Source organism: Chenopodium quinoa, unplaced genomic scaffold (genome assembly GCF_001683475.1).
Source record: "Chenopodium quinoa cultivar QQ74 unplaced genomic scaffold, ASM168347v1, whole genome shotgun sequence".
NCBI lineage: Eukaryota > Viridiplantae > Streptophyta > Magnoliopsida > Caryophyllales > Amaranthaceae > Chenopodium > Chenopodium quinoa.
Window position 1 is genome coordinate 409,800 of NW_018745617.1, and position 20,994 is coordinate 430,793.

Consider the following 20,994-nt stretch of genomic DNA (forward strand, 5'->3'; position numbering starts at 1 on the left):
AAATAATTTTCGACCTATATTAATCATTTGAAACTTTTGAAATTAAATTCCGGAAAAGTACAAATAAATATTGTAAATAAAATAAAATAAAATTTCATTCATAAAATATTTAAAAATACGGGGGTTTACAATCTACCCCTCTTACAAGAAGTTTCGCCCTCGAAACTTAACCCCAAAATCATAAATTTTCAAAAACCATTCAAACTTTTGTGTGTTGTATCGCTGTAAATTGCTTGGTCCCCAACATGCACACTCAACAAACTAAACTTTATGCTTAATGAACTCGTACTTAGCCAAAGTTTACATACTTCTATTGAATGTAAACACAATAATAATGCATATTAATAAGCAAAATCATGCAAACTCAAGCAATAAATTGCATAATTGAGGTAAAAAAGCGTGAAATTACATCGCATAGCCTGTTTCTTCCCTGTTCAATTGAGTGATTTCTAATAGCCTGTTTAAAAGTGGATGGGTTATCAAAGGTCTGCCAGCATAAAAGACTTGTTTTTTTTTAATTTTTATGGTCCTAACATTTGATGACTTAACATACTTGTTGGAAGGTGGAGCAACTAAAAAACCACGGTCACTGTCATCGTCATCTTCATCAGGGCTATGTAGCTCATCAAACCCATCAAAGTCACTCCATATTTCACCCAAACCCTTATATGTAGCTACCTTCCTCAACATCTCCAACTCATCCTCATAAGAAATCATTTTTTTTTTTTGTCTTTGGCTATTTCACACCTTGCTTGCACAAAATCATCATCATCTACATCAGTTCCTTCAGTGTCATAGTTTATATCAACTTATTCATGCCTAGGAATTGTTCATGCAATTTAACCAGTTGATGCCTCAACATGCTCATATTCTTCCACATTATCTCTTGTTAATAAACTCATAAAAGTACCCCTTCTCCCTATATATTCTGAAATAAAGGGGTGTTAAGTTCCTCATTCTCTATATATATATTAATGAGCTTGTACTGTAGAAGTAGAGTCAAGAATGGATCACATATATTTTTCTTAAAGCCTAGGTACCTAATCCCATAGTTAAAATCGTTCCTATGATCTAAGAAATGGACCTTAACAATGTCATCAAACCCTAAACCATCTATTAAATTTTTCACATACTCAGCATCCACAGTTTTAGGATTATCCTCAAATACTTTTATTCCCCTTGGTAAAATGAATCACAACCAATTTGCCATTGACCACCATGATGTACAATCAAACAAGCTTTTAATTCTATAATCTGACAATCATAAAGAATGGACAACTTTTAACTTCCTTAACAATGGCAAAATCAACTAAGTACACAAATTTACAACCAAATAACATTGATGAACATCATAATCATAAATCAAATCAAACATACAATAATAATAACTAAATGCAAAATAGATCAAGGAACACCAGTGTAAACAGGATAATAACATTCCTATTCATTAATATAAACTAGCAAATTGTTCATTACAAAAGATCCTACATAGGCTTCATTAAATTACATACCATTCCATCAACCTAGATCACTAAATGAAGCCTAATCAAAATAATTTAGATCTTACATTGTCATAGAAGTGACGTACAAAAAAAAACATAATGAATCTCACATTCACCCAACCTACTTACATTCTAAGCTATGACAATGACAAAAGTCAACCTAAATCATCCATTAACAACCCAAAAACCTACTGCCATCATAAGCAAAAATAATACCACCTACCACCCCACATACAACCCACCCCCTAATATTCCTTGAATAGAAGTGGAAAACCATCGAAGTACACAGTCATGTCCTTCTCAATCCACACAAAGAAGTCCCTCCCAAAGTTGTATAGAATGACATGAAGAGCCCAGTCCCTCATTTCATTCGACTGTGCACATGGTATAGTAGGTAAGGTGTAATGTGCAGAGCCTCCACCAAAGACACTACTGCTAGCAAACCCTCTCGACACTTAGTTGGTCCTCCCATTTGAGTTTGGTTTCTCATCAGTGGGTGAGTGTCATCCAAATCATCCATACCTAGGTTATTAGGTGAACACATCTATTACAATGGCCATTTTTATTGATCACATTAAAAAAAAAAACAGAACATACAAACCCTATACTTTTCGATTTTAAGTGTCAAACCCTAACTCAATAAAAATCACACAAAACAACATCAAATTACATGCGATTGCAGAGAATAACATACTGAAGCATAATTTAAGTAGATCAACACAAAAAATTTCAAAGTTTTTAACAATTTCACTAAACCCTAACTTGTTTTCATTCAACAAAATAGGGTATGCTTCAAAAATTGAAAAACGAAATGAAATTGGTGATGAACTTATCTTCAGCAGAGGTTAAAGATTCGATCTTAGCTTTCTTTTACGCAGATGACTCTCCAAATTCCCACCCAGACATCAACTGAGCTTGAGTTTTTGGTTTTGAGTTTGAGATGAAAATGACCCTTGGAGTCTTCTAGAGTATATAAACAAATTTTCATCTCGCTAAATGATCACTTTGCATAGGAATAGAAATCAAAACGCTGCATAAACATTAACTTGAAGTAGCGGTTTTCTAATAAACCCGTTTTAGGGAAAGGGCAAAAACATTATTTACTACCTCCGGTACACATTATATGTAACTTTGGAGCTCTCACGAAACCCAAGACAAAATTTCATAATAGTTAATTAATGAATTAAAGAGTATGTAATTAAGCGTAAGAGAGAGAATGGCCACCAACAACTGTCACCCCTGAACCACCACCACCAACATCAATCACCCCTACCTGAACCACCAACACCAACATCAGTCACCCCTGCCACCACCAACAACCGTCACCCTGAAACGCCGCCTACCCTCACACTTGAACCAACCAACGCCTCCACTCACCTTGAACCACCACAAACCACCCTGAAACCACCTCCACGCACTCTGAACCACCGCAAAACCGCCTGACTCACTCTAAACTACCCCTGAACTAACCCGACACCACCCCCACTCATCCCAAAACACCAGAAATCATCTCCCACTCACCCCGATCAACCTCAAACCCACCCTTACTCACCCCGATCTACCTCGAACCCACCCTTAATCACCCCAAAACACCCTAAACACACACCAGTACTCACACGGCCAATTATCATTGAACCACCCAGAAAACCCCCTAAAGCACTCAAAACCTTCCACCACTCACCCCAATCCACTCTAACTTACCCCAAAAACCTCCTAAAACACCCCATTCAAGCCCAACCAACCCCTAAATCATCAGATCTAAAGAATTGATTAAGAGAAGGAGAAAGAGATAGAGATAGAGAGAGAGCGGGAGCGCTAGAGAAAGATAGAGAGCGCACGAGACGGAGAGAGCTTCACCAAAGGCGGAGGCGGAGTCGGAAATCTTTAAGGTGGTGGTGGCCGGCGACATTGACGATGGTGGTTGCTGGAGTTGTATAAGATGAACAAGGATGGGAGTTGAATGATTTTTTGAGTTTGGGTTGATTGGATTTGTTTGGGTGAGAAAAATGATGTTAATTAAGTAAATAATTTATTCTAATTAATTCTAATTTAGTTAATTAATTGTGTTTATGATATCTTGAGTAAGGGTATTTGAGTAATTTCATTAAAAAAATTTACTAAAAAGGAAAGAAGGTGAAAGTTGCATCTAATGTGAAATTTCCTTTTTTTGGCAAAAGTTGCATATAATGTGTACCGAAGGCGCAAATTTTTGTATGTGGCTGGCCACACGGTGTGGCAACCACAATTTTTATTTATTTATTTATTTTTTAAAATACCACAACTCTTCTATCTCCTTTTTTTTCTTAGCTTCTTCTCCAAGCCAAACCACACATCACCAACAACCATATCTCTACTCCACCCATTTTCTCTCTCTTCTTTTCTTAGCTTCTTCTTTAAGCCAGACCACACATCACCAACAACCATATCTCTACTCTACCCATTTTCTCTCTCCTCTTTGCTAAACTGCTACAATTAAAGCCCAAAATTGTAGAAATTGGGTGTAAATTGTTGTGAAAAATTGTGATTAATTATCCTTAAGATCATCAACAACATTTGAAGTAGCGAAATCGATGAGAACCAAAGAAATTTCAGCTCGTTTTCTTTGTGGAATCTTAGATCGAACATTCTACGTCAAAAATTGTAGGGTGTTACTAGTTTGTTCAGGGGTTACTTGTAGGGTGTTACTGGTTTGGTCAGGGGTTATATGTAGGGTGTTACTGGTTTTGGTTAGGGGTTACTTGTAGGGTGTTACTGGTTTTGGTCGGGGGTTACTTGTAGGGTGTTACTGGTTTGGTCGGGGGTTACTTGTAGGGTGTTACTGGTTTTGGTCGGAGGTTACTTGTAGGGTGTTACTGGTTTGGTCATGGGTTACTTGTAGGGTGTTACCGGTTTTGGTCAAGGGTTAATTGTAGGGTGTTACTGGTTTGGTATGGGGCCTACAAGCAACCCTTGAATAAGTAACAAATAACCATTGAATAAGTAATTCATACAAGTAACCTTTGAAGTAACTCATATAAGTAACCCTTGAATAAGTAACTCATGCAAGTAACCCTTGAATTAACCCATACAAGTAACCCCTGAAAAAAAAAACTTGGAAAAAAAAAATACAAGTAACTCCTGAAAAAAAAAAAAAACAAGTAACCCCTGAAAATACAAGTAACCCTTGAATAAGTAATCCATACAAGTAACCTTTGGAGAAAAAACATACAAGTAACTCCTGAAAAAAAAAATACAAGTAACCCCTGAAAAAAGAAAATACAAGTAACTCCTGAAAAAAAAATACAAGTAACCCCTGAAAAATACAAGTAACCCTGACAAAACCAGTAACCCCGTTATGCGCGCGTCATACTCTGTAATCTGTTATTTTTACTGACTTGTCGGAGGTAGTAGATAATTTCCCATCATTATTTAGGGAAAGAGCAAAAACAAAAACAAAAAAATTAAAAAAAAAAATTGCAATTTTTGGCGATCTCAGAGACGAAGACTGATTTGTACGCATCAAACCCCGAATGCTCCCTCTGTTCTTCACGACCAGAGCTAATTCCTCTTCATAGGAGAGAGAAAACCGAGCAAATCAATGGTGTTGGTTTTGGCAATTGGGGATTTACACATCCCACATAGAGCACCTGATCTCCCTGCCAAATTCAAGTCTATGCTTGTTCCTGGAAAGATTCAACACGTAATCTGTACTGGTAATCTTTGCATCAAAGTATGTTTCTTTCTTTCTATATCCCCTGACCTCTCTTTGACTTTTTCTGGGTTTTGCTTTGTTGCTCTTGATTTTTTGTTGATTGTGTTTTTGGGAACTTTTTGTGAAATGGGGTTTTGAGATTGTTTTGGATTGTTTGATTTTCTGGGTTGATGATCATGAAGTAATGTATTGATTTTGTTGTTTTTGATGGTTTATGTTATCTGGGTTACAATTACAATGTCCAGAAATTTTGAATTAGTTTATTTAGAAAATCATGTGAATATGTTGTTCTCCGAATTTTGCTGTAGTTGGGTTTAAAGTTATTGAGATAAAAATGACGACCATTTTTTATGTTGATCGAAGAATAGATAAAGGATATGATACGGCGAAGATTAAACATATTTACTTTATGCAGTGTGAATGTAATTTTTGCAATGTGCTTCAAATTACAAAGAGTTTCAGGAAGTTGCATTTGCATCCAACTTTTTAGAGAATGGGGATACTATTGTGGGCAAGTGGTTTGTTGTAAATTAGAACCATTGGCCGCGAAAGCAAAGAAAGTATCTCATATGTACAAAATGGAATTCTTAAAGGAGCTAGGCAAGTACATCATAGGCCTAATGAAAATCTCTGGCTTCAAAGTTTGACATAAATTGCGATTTTGAGTAATATCCTCATGCTATTGACATTTGCTAGTTGCTAGCACAAGCAATCATATGCATGCATAAGACTGATGAATGATGCATATCTCCCATAAAAGCCAGTACATTTTTTGCGTCTAGTAACCAGTTAGGACTAAGGTGACTGTACTAGGTTGGCAGTTTTGGGGTTAGGGAGGGGAGGAGAGGATCTTTCTACTTTAGATCCGTATAAATTCATGTAAGAACAGAAACTTACGACTTTGTTGGTCCATGTAATTCTTAACTCTCCTGCCACACCAGTGTGTAATGTAACAGAAGGTAGTGTTAAAGATAGCCAATTGTAAGACCGTAGTTTATTTGCTTGTTTGTTTTTTTGTGAAATACTAGCAGATATTATAGATTGAGTTTCATTATGCTCTCAGAGATCTGCTTAAAACTACAATGCTTTTAGGAAGTTGCTTCTAAGTTTCTAGAGAAAGGGTGATTTTTTAGGGCAGATGGTTTCCAAAATTTGTTGTATTGAATTAGTACCATTAGTTGCAAAAGGGAATAAAGTATCTTTTATAAACCTAATGGAATTGTTCATCAACAAAGAATATATAAGTAGGGAAAGGGGCTCTATAAGGAGCTTATATAGAAGAGATAGGGATTGGCTAAGAAGTTATAGGCAAGTGCATGATTGGCCAAATGAAAGGTGTTATCTGCGTTGACACTAGATATGGGTTGTATTAACCTTCCAATCATTTGGCAGCCTAGCCCAGGTTCTATTTTTAGGGGTCAAATTTTGTAAAAAGGAACTTAAGGTAATCTTTGTATGTTGTGGCAGGAGTGAGATTGAAAATTTGAAACACTCCTTTCATGTGATAATATTTTGTGAAGCACTAGCAGAAACGATAGCTTGAAGTACTTTGTGATCTCACAGATAAGAAACTGGATGTCGTGCGTGATTCCAGTCTGAATGGAAAATATGGGACTCTTGAGTGGAAAAAAGTACTCCCTTTGTTTTTTAATAGCTGCATCACTTCCTAAATATGGGTGTTTTATAATATTTGCATCACTTCCCATATTTGGAACTTTCTCTATTATTGTATATTTTCACACTCAATGGATGGTCTCCACTTTATTTCTTCCAATTCTTTTAATTCTTCCTTTATCCAATTTTACATTAAATAACTGTCACTTACTCATTATAATAATACCATAAAATAAGTCTCCTAATGTTTTCAAAAAATAAATAAATAAATAAGTCTCCCGCACACAGAGAAGTGATGCAACATGTAACTATTAAAAATAGAGGGATTAAGGCTCTGATATTACTTATTTTTGCTTTGGTCTGGTCTGATGTGAGTGTCTAATCTGACCAAACTTTGACCATAAGTGTATGATAATCTATAAGGAAAAAATATATCAAGTGGGGTCTTGTTAGATTCGTAATAATGTGTATTTTATTAATATGTAGGGTCTTGTTAGATTCATAATAATGTGTATTTCATGATTTTTTTCATTACGAAATTAAAGATATTTAGCGATAAAAAATTGCACATAAAACAATAATCTGATTTTGATCTTAAACCTATTTGTGACTAAGGACATTGTTTGGTTCGCAAGACTTAAGTAGTGTTTTGTCAATGTATTTGTAATACAGAGATAAACAAGTCTCTCATCGAGATTGTTCAAGAGCAGTTTAATTTTAGTTTGGGTGTTGGGATATTAAGAATGGGCTCCTTGAGACATTTCAAGAATGTTATGAGATGTGATACTGGATAAGGCTATCATCTGGACTCTTTTTCCCACCTTTACTACTGGATGTCATAGAAGTCTAAGATCTTTCTCCAATCAGGCTTATTTCAAGTATTTACCAGATTTTTAATAAGGTACCTTAGAATAGACTTTTGTAATTCTTCTATACATTGTTAGGACAAACTGCTACTGTGAAGGTTCATCATACCATCAATACAACTTGTAGAATAGGTAAGGTGGAGGGGAAAAAAGGAGTCGTAACTAAAATGGATTTTTAAGAAGGCTTTTGGTTGAGTGAGTGGGACTACTTATCAATTTGTGCTGAAATGGAATTTTGCAGCGTAATATTTATAGAACTAGATGGGATTGGCTCTTTCAGGGTTGGCTTTAAAATCCTTAATGTTGTCCATTTACATTCAAAACTGGGAAATAAGTTTAGAGGGGTCTGTCCCTTACTCCCTTTCAAGTTAATGTGGTCTTGTGTATGTGCTTACTGCTTAGTGGATTATAATAAGAAAAGGGTACATGAAATGAGGATTCACGACAGGGAATTGATCAGAATTCAGATTGCCGGCTCTTTTGTAATTTGTGAATGTTAGTGTTTTATTTTGAAATATGTGGCCATTTGTCATACTTATGAGTTATGACTCTGCTTTTTCTGTGATTTTGGTGTCTCAGGATTGACTGAGGATGCATGTTGTAGGACTTTTAGTATGTTAGGGAAAATTCTATTTTTTAACATTAACCAAGACGTGAATTTTTTTTCTTGTACGACACATCTATATCCATTTTTACAAACTCTAACAGAGTTCTATTTCTTTCCTTTTTTTTTTTTTTTTTTTTTTTTTGGGAACCAAAACTGATGATTGAATTGAAGTGGGACCTATTCTTTGTTGTCTGGAAGCTATCTTAACATTCACTAGTCAATTAGAAATTCACTTTTTATGATTTACTTGCTTATTGAGTAGTTGACCACTAGAGAAGAACCAAACAGAAACTTTGAAGCAGAAATTCCTTATATCAATTCTCAATATCTCCTTAAATTTATGTCTGGTCTATATGCCTAACTCTGACTCCCCATGGAAGCAAGAGTAATCCAGTGGGAGATCAACGAGAGTTAAAGAAGCAAGTAATTATCTCATGAGGTAGCCTAATCCTTGTAGTTAGTTTAAGAGCTTAGATTGTCTCATAATTCATTTCATGAAGCCTTCTTGGCACAGGGTTAAGCTCTTCTATGTTCTCCATAGTTGTGATACAGTTTAATTTGGCAATGCATTATATCTATGGAGGACTCCTTTTATAATTTTAAGTTCATTTTGCTGCATCTGTCCTCGGTTTGGTTAAGGAATGTTTCAAATCAACTACTCTAAAGTCTAAACAATTTTTTCTTAAGGTACAGCACTACATTTATTAATATGCATTTCAAATAGTATAATGCTCTTGCTTGAGATATAGTTGCAAAAGGTAATTTGGACTACTTGCATTTGTATCTACTTCTATTATGTGCATCAATTACACTTCATCATAGTTTGAAAAGTCAACCAGGTTAAATTTTGTAAAAGAACTAGCGTTAGTTTTGGATGCTTAATCTCTCTCTTAGTCTCTTAGCTCTATGAGGCATGAGCTGTCTAATGCTCTAATGCTATTGTTTGCTGACTGTAAGACTTCAATACTTGAACAACTTTTTGATAAAAGAAACTATGACTGTCTAATAGCTTTCAAGTTTACAACATATAATTAATTCGTTATTTTTACAATCATATGTCTTTGTTCTATCTGAACAACCTCATTATTCCATTCAGTTCTAGATCCTGCAGTATACATTCTGGGTGGTTGATTGTGTTGCTTTATGATGGTAGGTTATACCTATTTCAATTTGTACTATATTTTATGCATCCATGGGAGGACTGCCATACTTCACATATAGGATTTCCTGAAGATTTACTTCCAGAATCTAGCCGCGAGACGTGGCATAGTATGGTTCTACCAGCTATCTTAAAACCACATTAAGCTTAAATGTGCCCAGCTTTTTATACATAGATTAAGAGTCATTTTTCATGGAAATTTTAGTTGTTGGCTGGATCCACACAGTAAATAGTTGGGGGAGACTACTTACCTGCTTGGTGTTGTTGATTCTTATCTCCTCTCTAATCTCTTTATCCCACAAATAGGTTAGAGAACATATCCAACTTAAATTTATCTGCTTGATTCTTATATCTTCACTGTATCCACTGATAGGTTAATATCGTAATAATATGTGAGGATAGATTGGAAAAAAAAAATTATTTAAATTTTTGTTTGATTCTCGGTTCTGCCATCTGTTGTATTGACTTTGGTTTCTCTCCTCTAGTTCTTGCATAATGGATGATTTCTTTGCTTAAATTGTTGGAGATGCATAAGCCATGTTCAGTTGCTGAGTAATTTTGATTTTTTTTTTTTTTTCCTTTCATGTGACAGTTGTTTGAGATGTTTCGGATTGCACTCAATACAGATATGCTTAGATAATCCTGAAAACCTTGTTGGCAGATGCCTGAACTTAAACGTGAATATTTTACTCATTCTAAGCTGTTATCTGCAGGAAGTACATGACTACTTAAAAACCATATGTCCAGATCTCCATATTACTCGAGGAGAATATGATGAAGATGCACGTTATCCAGAGACAAAAACCCTAACAATCGGTCAATTCAAGCTTGGACTTTGTCATGGTCACCAGGTTGGACTTTTGTTTTAATTTGCTGGCCCTATGATTATTTTTGGTTTGCAAAATCTTTGATGTTGGGATGTATAACAAGTGAAAATGGAATTGCTAGTTGCATCATCTTTAACAAGAGAATCAATTTAACTGATCAGGATGTGCATTGAGTATATCATTGTTGTCCTCCCCCGAAGACCCTGTAACTGCACTGGAAGAATGTAATTACATGTACATGTAAAATAATTAATAAATCTTTCCCATCCCATCCACCACCAAATTAAAATTCAACCTTAGCTTGAATGCTAAATTAAATGTTCTATGTAGTACACGCCAGTTATAGAGTTTGGCCAGGATTTTTCTACTAGGACTATTTGAATTTAGTAAATAGAAGATAAAATATTTGCTAAATGCTATTTAGATGATGAAAAAAGTTCCCTGCTCAATAATTGCAAATTCTCTTTCTTATTTCCCGCATATTACTTCTCAGTTGTCTACTGTATTGATCCGTCATGACTATAGAAGATCATGAATTTGAAGCTGAAGGTGTGTTTATATGACATTGTTCAAATCTATGTAAGCAGGCCTTCACTAGCCCTTTATTGCTTTGTCAATCCTGAGCAGTTTGGTTTGAGGATAAGGAGATGAGAAAACAGTATAAATAGATCATCCCTGTTCAGCAATTTGCAGTTAGCTGGCTCTATTAACTGGTTTGACTACCTAATTATATTAGATATTTGTGTAAAATAGTTTGGTATAGCTGTTAGCAAGCTACTTTTGTAAATTGGTCAATAAAAATATTTGAACAATTTATTGGTAGGAGAATTTTTTAAGAACTCTATAAAGAGTAGCAAATTTGACCTGGATAGAATAACTCTCTTTCAAAAGCTCTCTTCCAAAAAGCTCCTAAACCCTGCTTCTCGTTTAGCCTTTTGCCCCATATCTTTCTCAACCATACACTCCCTCATTTCAATTTCTATTCTTGTTTGGTATGAGAGAGTGATAGTTGGAAGAGAAAATCATAGTGGTGGGATTGGGTTTAGAATATTGTTGTGAAAAGGACCTGAAGATTTAGGTTGGGGACCCTTGAGGTGGCCACCAGCCACCCAGAAAGGTGTAGGGTCTAGGATTACATGGAATTTGCTTGTATTCTCCTCCACCCTTGACACGGCGGAATGGACACTAATGTCTGCTATACTAACAAGCAATATCTGATATTCTCCTTCCATAAAACTCTTTTATTCAACATGATGTATTTGATATTGAAAAGCATGAAAAGGAATATGGAAAATAGGTTATTAACCTAATTATAATTAAATATTCAAGACTCCTGAGTCTTGAGTTCAAACCTAGGCCCTCTTTAAAAAAATTTGTCTCTGCCATTTTGACTAGAGACGTGTTACTCCAGTGTCTCGATATGACTGACTCATTTTTATTTAGGAAATAGTTGCCCATATTTATGTAGACCCTTCAAACTTTCCTAAGCTAAATGCATGCATGAATTTTACATTTGTGATTCTTCTTGTTATTCAACCATTGGTTAATTCTTTCAGGTTATTCCATGGGGAGACTTGGACTCCTTAGCTATGCTTCAGAGGCAGTTGGATGTGGACATCCTTGTGACTGGGCACACACATCAATTTACTGCATACAAACACGAAGGTGGTGTTGTCATAAATCCAGGATCTGCCACGGGTGCATACAGCAGCATCACTTATGATGTTAATCCAAGCTTTGTTCTGATGGACATTGACGGGCTGCGTGTGGTGGTTTACGTTTATGAGCTTATTGATGGGGAAGTTAAGGTGGATAAGATTGATTTCAAGAAGACCACTGCTCCTCAATCTCCTCACTGACTCGAACAATCTTTGTAGATGTGCCTGCCTTCTTCACCAGAACCTGAAACTGACTTGTGCTTTTTCTTAAATTTTCCTTGTTTGAAAAAAGTTGTCTTGAAATGGTTATGAAAAGCTTTTAATAGGTCAAAATAGATTTTTTACTTGTGAGTATAACCCGATTTTGTACTTGATTGTTTGGTTTGAGTTGTTTATCTTGAATTAGTGTCCAATTTATCTGCACCAACTTTACTCTAGTTCTACGAAGTTGATAGTAAAATTTACCATGTTTATAGTAAGGTTGTATGCTAATCGCTTATACTGCTATAATCCAGAAAATTTTGGCTTAACCATCCTAGATTTCTCAAGAATCCGAGAAGATCATGTATTAAAATCTCAAATAAAATAGTCGACATGATATAAATTAAACTTTTCTAACAACTGGAAAATCTAAATAATTTTAGCTGTATAAGATTTTATTAAAACCTAAATAATGGTAATCCATAATTGTTACATTTAAAAGAAAATAATACGAAGTAGATGACTGTCAAGTGATAAGACTTAGAAATTCATAAGAAAAAGATTCTCAGATAGCTCCATTGAAATAAAAGAAATGAAAATGGCCAATAATCTTATGTAATTATGACTGATAGTTTGATACATATGTTCTGCCTTCTCCTACTCTACATAATAACACTCGTCGAACCAGGTCTGTCAATAAGATGCAGGGAGCAAAATATGTTACACAATCATACCAAATCCTCGATGGCCTCAAATGTACATTTTTTTTAACGCCTCAAATGTACATTTGGTTAAGTTCACCCATGCCAAAAAAAAAAATGTACAATGATATTTTCTGAAATGCTGCTCCTGAAAACATACAAAACATAAGTATACCCAATTTTGTAATCCTATTCCCTTTCCCTATATAATGTGTTTCCACAATATATGTGACTGCTCACATACGAATTCTCAATTTTCTATTACTTACCCCCTTGTTTATCCGTAAATGAATTGGCCACTCAAGCTATTTCTTCCTCGTGATGAAGAAAAAAATCCAAATCTGACCAGAGACATAAATTTTTGATAACGTGAACCATCTTCCAAGACATCAATTATATCTTAGAGGAATCATTCTGCATTGCTATCATGAGTCACCAAACTCCCATCAACCTTCGAGTCTTCACTCTTCTCCTCGTCTTCAACTACATTTGTATCCTCTTTCTGCTCACTTTCAGGGACAATCCCATTTTCTACAATAGATGAACTCCCATTTTCTGATATGTTTTGTATATCTGTACTTTGTGTTCGCCTAGGAATCTCTCTTGATGATGACGATACGGATAACAAACGGCTTAACCCATCAAATGAACCCTTGGCATCCGTAATAAGGGCAGCACCACCAGGGTAACAACGACCAAAGCAAGTTGCACAATGAGGAAAGACAACCTGATCAGAATATAATCCACGTTATAGTTAAGATATAATGTCAAATCAGAAACAGCAGAGAACTATATGAAATTTACCTCCATGAATGCGCGACAAAGTGAGAAGAAAAGAGTGGATTCATTATTTCTAAGCATCCGTGCTTCGTTATATCTCAACAATGAATTATGAACAGCTTTCAGTCCCTTCACTAATTCCTGCGCAAGAATATGTTTCAAGCTTACTGGAGCACACGGACGTAACTCATTCATTGCTGCTGACACACCTACCAGCATCAAGAGATCAGAGAAAGAAGGAACCAGTCAGAAAACTGATCTAAGGCAGGATTAATCTAATTAGTGCTTTGTGATCTGACATTGGATAGAACATACTTTACATTCATCTAGTACTCACCCAAGCTGAAACAGATTCTTACACATAATAACCCAATTTTTTAAATATTACAATGTATTTCAAGCCTAAATATATGCTTGAAAAACATACCATTTATAAATACAGCAAGGGGCGGATGCTCCATCAAATATGAAGGTGGGGTCACATCCTCTTGACTTTCTTCACTGGCGGTACTGCCTGAATACCCAACTGCTGGAAGAGGTACCCAACGATGTGAATCCAGGACAAGCTGGCAAAGTATTTGAAGAGTAAGATGCAATTATACAAGAAATGAGCTATATTTTAGAAATACTGAAAGAAAGAGTCATGACTCCACGGTAATCAGTTAGTTGAAGTGAAAGCTAAGTGAATTATCCAAATTAATAGCCTCATGAAGAAATCTTAGTTTTTAAAATACTTTTTTCCTTCACTATACACACTATTTTCTCTCCATCGCTGTAAGCATTAAATCAAAGCCCCACATATATTATTCAAATATAGTAGCAGTCATAAATTTTAGAATTTAGCTACATGTGTTACCTGAAAATTCTCAACAGCAGTAGCAACATTCTTTGAAAATAAGTTGAGAACAGCCCTGGAAAGAGAGCAAATGCATTTAGTTGGCAAAATTCTTTGGACTTTCCAGCATCATACTTCAATCTAAAAAAAATCCTTACTCTTCAAATAGTGATGGAAGAAGACCTCGATAATCCAGTCCGACCCAACCAAGTCCCATCGCCCAGTGCTGTCACAAAGCAGGAAGTCTAGCATTAACTTCAGGATCAGAGGATACAAAATTCTTTTTAAGAAAACACTCAGAAATAATGCATTTCCAAGATTGAAAAGAGATCAGATGCAGCTAGTTGTGCATTTTCAAATTTGAAGAGGAATAAGATGCAGCTAGTTGGCTTTGAAGCCATCATTGGTGCCTTCCATGTCCTGGTGCTTCTGCAGCTATTATATGCATTCCTAGATCATCAATATAACATTTGTTGTAGTGATAGAAGATAGGACTTAATTTTATTGAACAAGAGAGACCGTGGGTCCTAGATTTTTAGTGGCAGGAAGAGAAGGTGTTATATTATTAGGCAGGCCTTTCCCAAATTAAAAGTATAAAAACTAATCTGGGCAAATGAAAAGGAAAAGTGTAAGAGCTAATCTGGGACAGGTGTAAATTTTTGTGAACAATAATAAGGGAGATGAAGATGAAGAACCAAGCTATATTATGCAAAGTAAAACCAGATTGAGAAATATCTATATGGTTTTGCAAAGTAATGTCCTTATCTTCTTTGTCTCTCATTTCCAAGCAATTGAAAAGAGAATAAGACCCACGCATCATTTTGGTGAGTTGTAATAAATGGTGAAAATGATAATGCTCTTGAGCTTATGTGTATTTCTGTAAAGAAAGTCTCATATTAATGAGACAATTACCCCCCACCCCCAACATACACACACACACACACACAAGTATCTCTTTTTGTAATACCACCTCTAAAGTGGTAATCATAACATATGAAGTAAGACACTTGTTTGAGGGAGGACTTGGACTACTATGGAAATTGACATGAGATTTTTTCTAGCAAAATTGTTTTTTACCCCATTCTATATATATTGCACCATTTACCTTAGAGAGTTTCACTTATATTGCATCATACCCATTTTAGGAAGTTCGCTCGGGCAGTATTATTAGAACAGAGGAAGTAAATTTACCATTACTATCTACCAAACAAGGCATCAAGGTTTGATATATGATACACATGGTCTTTCAATACTAGGGGAAATACATACATCTAAACATGACCAACTACCCATTCATAAAATGAGAATAAACATACGGTTATTTGTGCTGCCTACAGATTTCTAGGATATAAACTTCTTCGGTTAGCAAGTGAATCTAGACACAAATAGGTATTTAATCACTTAATTGCACACAACCTACACCAAACACAATAAATCACTTACCATGCACTGATCGAGAATGTTTGATAAAGATCCTCCTTCAGTTATTTTGGGAAGCATGACCTTAAGCGTTCTAAGGTGAGATGTAATTTGATGCATAGCCCAGCTGAACAAAAGCCCACCATCATAGTTTTCTTCACTTCCAGACGTGTCATCAGCAAATATCGCTCGGTATTGGTTGACAACATCAAATAAATGCATCCTGTGACAGTTAACCATCCCTCTCAAGTATTCATACGGATTTCTTTGGTCTAAATCATCAAGGGTTCCAGTGATCCATGCCTCTCTACATCTCAAGAACTGTATCAAACAAACTAAAAAGTCAAAAATCACCAACAAGAACAAAAAATCAAGAACATCTGAATAGGGAGCAAAAAGACACCTAAACTACACTTATAATTCAATAGCTTTATACCAAAATAAGCCTAACCTGCAAGCGCATTTCGTATTCACTGAAGACACCAATCCGACGTAAATATCCAATGATACGAAGACATTCTGGCAACTGCAATATAAAACTTGTCAAATTCATATTGCCCTGGCTTCCTAGAAGTTTCAGGATTACTGGAGGGGCAAGAAAGAGCTATGAATTTAATATAAAACATGTATCTTTTGAGTCAAAAAAACAGGCACATTATTACCTGAATATTTGATCTGAGCTTCTGAAGAAGCTGTGAAAGCAGAGATTGAGTTGTTTGCTTAACCTCAGCAGCCAAAGCCTGGATGACAGGGATCCTTTATAAAACATAAAGAATAATAAATAAATCACGTTGAATCAGTACGATTCTCTAAACTGCTCAACTGTGACAATACTTGTAATGAACATAGTTGGAGCATGATTCTCACTTTGGGTGCATGGTGCAAAGCTTACTAACAAAAGCTTCCAAGTCAAGAGCTTCATCATAATTTCCATTCCTAACACATCTGGACAGAAAAGGTGATGCACAATTATCAGCAATGAGCTAAGTACCTCACCTACGAACAGAAATCAAAAGCCAGGAAAGCATCTCGAAATTTTATTGCTGACTAGGATACAAAGGTTTCATAGTGAAATAGGTATGTGATAAACACTGGATAGGCAGATAACATGATGATTACAAATTGATATTCAGATTTTCAACCAACTGCTACTGTGCCATTAAATATGAATTCTGGTTCAATTTTCATTACTCATTTGCCTGATTACAGGCCACTGCAAAATCCTAACCAGATATGAGTCATATTCAATGTTAGAACCAAATTAAGAAACCCTTTGAGTTCAAATAAATATCTGCTCTTAGACTCTCAATGCAAGAAAGGAAAAAGATGAAAAGGGCCAAAAACAAAAAAAAAAAAAAAAAAGAAGTGGCACTACAACTAGAAACCGTTAGTGTTTTCTACCATGTTATGCATGGGAAATTTAACCACTTTCTATAATTGCCCTAAAGTCACATATCTAGTCAAAACACCAAGCATATGCATTTTGGGTGCCCTCAAGGATTAAACACCGTTACCACTTTATAACTACATACGTGTCCATAAGCTGAGGAATTTCAAGCAAGTCAAGCAAAGTGCTGTGATTTTCCAGCAATGTTTGGTTCATTTTCCTCTTCTCCAGAATCTGTTCAGCTGACTCAATGAACTCTGTGCAACCAGATGTCAGCTTAGGGACTTCATCAATCTACAACAAACATTAAAGCATATATTCATTTCCAAAAATCAATGATCAATTTACAAATATCAAATTATTTCAAAATTTGAGAAAAAATAAAATTCTAAACATTAAAGATTGCATACAGCTTCAAATTTTAAACAAACTTCCTGTGTTTCTATTTATTTGCACCATTTCTTTTGGCACCATAATTTAGGAGAAAAAGGAGGGGCATAAGAGGGTACTGTAAACTAAGAAAATTACATGAACTAAGTCAAGCGGGAATTGGTTCCCATGTGAAAAACAGGGGCATATACGTAATTCTATAGAGTTTTGGGGACACAAGGTGGAGGAAGAATGTTCACGCTTATAAATGCTTAGATGCTGACATGTGTTATAAAGGAATGAAGAGCTTTTAACTCTAGGGTTTTCTATTATTCTTCCTTCTTCATGCAAACAGAGGAGATAAAAACTTAGTGGTGATTGAGATTCTAAAATCCTGACATTTGACCGTCAAACAGGACAGTGTCACTGGTCACCCTATAGACTATATTATTACTTTATGCATTAATCTAAAACTTAAAAAGTTATTACTCAGTGTATTAGAACTTTAGATTTTCACTAAATAAGATACACCAGATATAGTCAGAGGAGCAATTCAAGTCTCAAAACATCTTTTATAGGAAAGACAGACTTCTTAATTAGGATAGAGAGATAAACACAAAAGAAGATTTAATTTGAAAAATCAAAATATTCATTAGCCAATGAAAAAAATAAGACAATGTAAGTTCTCCTGTCTGTGCAAGTCCTATCTTTAAAATGATTTCCCTCTAATTAAAATTGCTTTAACAGATGTCTGCATAAATAGTCTCTCTTTCTTACAGGCTATCAAAGATATCAAATTCGTCAAATTAATTCTATGAAATCCTCTATCTGGCAAGTGTTTACTAATAAACTTATCAGAACTGTATACATTCTAGGAAATTATGATCCCCAAGGGCCTAGAGACAACTTACTCCTTACTCCCTCTTCTTCTTTTAACTTTTTTCACAGTAAATTGTTAATTTTAATCAAAACTTCATCTTGAAACTGCATATTCTTGTGTCACCTACAACCTCTTGCTCTCAAGAACCTCCACATTCGATATAGAAACTCATACATAGTCCATTCCATAAGCAAAATATGATGGCATTTCAATGAACTTCTCATTCATTTTAATTTTATGCAGGTGACAGACGAAGTAAGCTAAAGAAAATAACAGTTGAGTCCACTGACAGTTGTATTAACCTGCAATTTACTTCTACCTAAAAAATAGCAATTACATCCACAGTGTATTGTTCATTGATCTGCAATCGGATTTATTCCCTCAAATAAAAATGACTATGTTCCTTGGACTTTTCACTTCTCAAGTATCATCGAGAAACTCTATTTTCCTTCTCAAGACATAAGGAAAAGGAAGGCAAGTGAAACGTGAGGAAGTAGAGGGGATCAGAGGAATAAAAAGGAAGATGGAAAGTGGAGCTCTATTTTCCCTCCAAATCTCTCCAATTTTGAAAAGATGGTTCTTATATCGGGGGGGGGGGGGGGTGGGGGGGATCTCTCCATTTTGAAAAGATGGTTTTTATATCGCCGGGGGGGGGGGGGGGGGGGGGGGGGGGTGTAAAACCCTCCCCTTCCCCCTATATCTTATCCAAACTATGGAACTTGTCCTGTTGTCCCCCTCCCTTTCTCTCCATTTTCTTTTATCTAAACAATTCGCAAAATATGGGTATGGATGTCTAATTGAGACTTTACATTGGACCAAATAAAGGAATTTTTTCTTGAAATAGCTGAGCCTTACACTTGGACACATTCCCACATCAAACACCCGAGTTCCAAGTAACATATAAACAGCAAATCAAACCCAACTTTATTAGGAGAATATTGAGTAATTCATCAATTTCAAATCATCAACAATAACACATGGAAGATGGAACTTAGACACAAATTTGGAATCAATCTTAATCAAAATCATAAGACTTAAAAAACAAAAATTTACTGTGTGTACACAATTTAAAATTTTCAATTAGTGTATTGCATTGCCGCATTTTAACATCTAAGTAAAAGCTACCAAAAAATAAAATCCAGTTCAAATAATCAACATTGTTCACCGCTATCAACATTGTTATGTGAATGCGCATGATGCTCTCGAGTGTAGGATCTAACTCGCAAACATTGTTCAAACCTAATCATAACATTAATAATTACAAACAATCAACATTTCCAACTAAATTAAAACAGCAACAAGATCAATTTATTACCAGTGATTCAAGATGATTATCAATTGAAGAAACCTCTTCCCTAATCGAAACCAAAGCATCAGCAGCAGATATAAAAGAGCGATAATTCGCGACGGCAACTTCCTGCATCTGCCGGCGAATCCTCTCCGCATCAACTCGAAGAAGCTCCGGTTCCTGCCAGAAATTCAAAAATGGCGCAAAAATTAGAGCTCAGAAATGGAGGAATTGAGAGAGAAATTGAGAGATTCTGACCTTGTGAAGACGATCAAGAGTGAAAGAGAGGAGCTCAGAAACGTAAGGTTGCTGGGAGATTGAAGCGAGAGGAATGAGACCTGCGACTTCTTCGCCATTGTCGTCTAGGTTTGAGGATGATGATAGGGATAACGACTCCATGGATTTTCTCTCTCCTCGATAGTGTTCTTCAGCTTGAGCTTCAATGGCGAAATGGAAGGAGGAAGATCGTGATGAGTGTGATGAGAAGAAACCAGACTCTCAGATCCAAATTAATTTACTCTTTTTTATTTTATTTTTATTTTTATTTTTTACAATTTACGCATTAATAACTTCGGCTTATTTTTGCTGATGAAATAAAATTATTTTTTCTGAATTAAAATTAAATTTTCGGAATTGAAATTATTTTTACTGAATTTTTATTATATTTCTTCTTTACTAAATTGAACATGAATTAATTATACTAAATTGAAATTAGGAAAATTTGGATTTTGGTACCTCGAAAATGGGGGTAATTGAATTTTAGTACCCATCTAAATTTTATTTTAAATTGGTACCTCAAAAATGACTAAACTACAGATATCAATACCTCCATTCTGTCAACTTTGCCGTTAGTGGGTCCCATTATCTAATTATTTAATAATTTACTTTATTAAAAAAAAAAACATTTAATTAAAAAAAAACTTAAAAAATAATTTAAAAAAAAAAAAAAAAAACCTTAAAAAAATAATAGTACCCCGCCACCCAGCCCTGCCTCCCCGCTAGGGGTGTTCAGATCCGGGTACCCGGGTTTTCGGGTACCCGAAATTTCAGGTACCCGGATCTTCGAGTAGTTTGAACTTCAGATCAAGGTTATCGTGCTTTTAGGGTGAATTCCAAACCAGCCTTTCTCTCAATGAATGAGAGAGAGAAGGAGAGATAGAAAGAGGAAAAAGGTTTGAAAGTGTGATTGAACCCTAAGAGGAAAAAGGAA

The 20,994-nt window shown here is 35.4% G+C and overlaps 2 protein-coding genes across 2 annotated transcripts; one reads left to right on the plus strand and one right to left on the minus strand.

The window, feature by feature from the left end:
- The first annotated feature begins 4,907 nt into the window (after positions 1–4,907).
- LOC110716728 (vacuolar protein sorting-associated protein 29) lies at positions 4,908–12,351 on the plus strand. The gene is made up of 3 exons (XM_021895361.1): positions 4,908–5,211; positions 10,153–10,290; positions 11,823–12,351. Exons 1-3 carry the CDS (start codon positions 5,080–5,082, stop codon positions 12,123–12,125), a joined length of 573 nt encoding a protein of 190 aa, XP_021751053.1. The 5' UTR covers positions 4,908–5,079; the 3' UTR covers positions 12,126–12,351.
- Positions 12,352–12,672: 321 nt separating this feature from the next.
- LOC110716726 (conserved oligomeric Golgi complex subunit 8-like) lies at positions 12,673–20,388 on the minus strand. Its single transcript, XM_021895360.1, has 12 exons — positions 20,043–20,388; positions 19,812–19,964; positions 17,393–17,541; positions 16,728–16,805; positions 16,523–16,616; positions 16,312–16,386; positions 15,885–16,181; positions 14,600–14,667; positions 14,463–14,517; positions 14,034–14,172; positions 13,631–13,815; positions 12,673–13,553 (listed from the first exon to the last, which is right to left on the minus strand). The coding sequence occupies exons 1-12, from the start codon at positions 20,181–20,183 to the stop codon at positions 13,236–13,238; spliced, it is 1,752 nt and encodes a 583-aa protein (XP_021751052.1). The 5' UTR covers positions 20,184–20,388; the 3' UTR covers positions 12,673–13,235.
- Between the last annotated feature and the right edge of the window lie 606 nt (positions 20,389–20,994).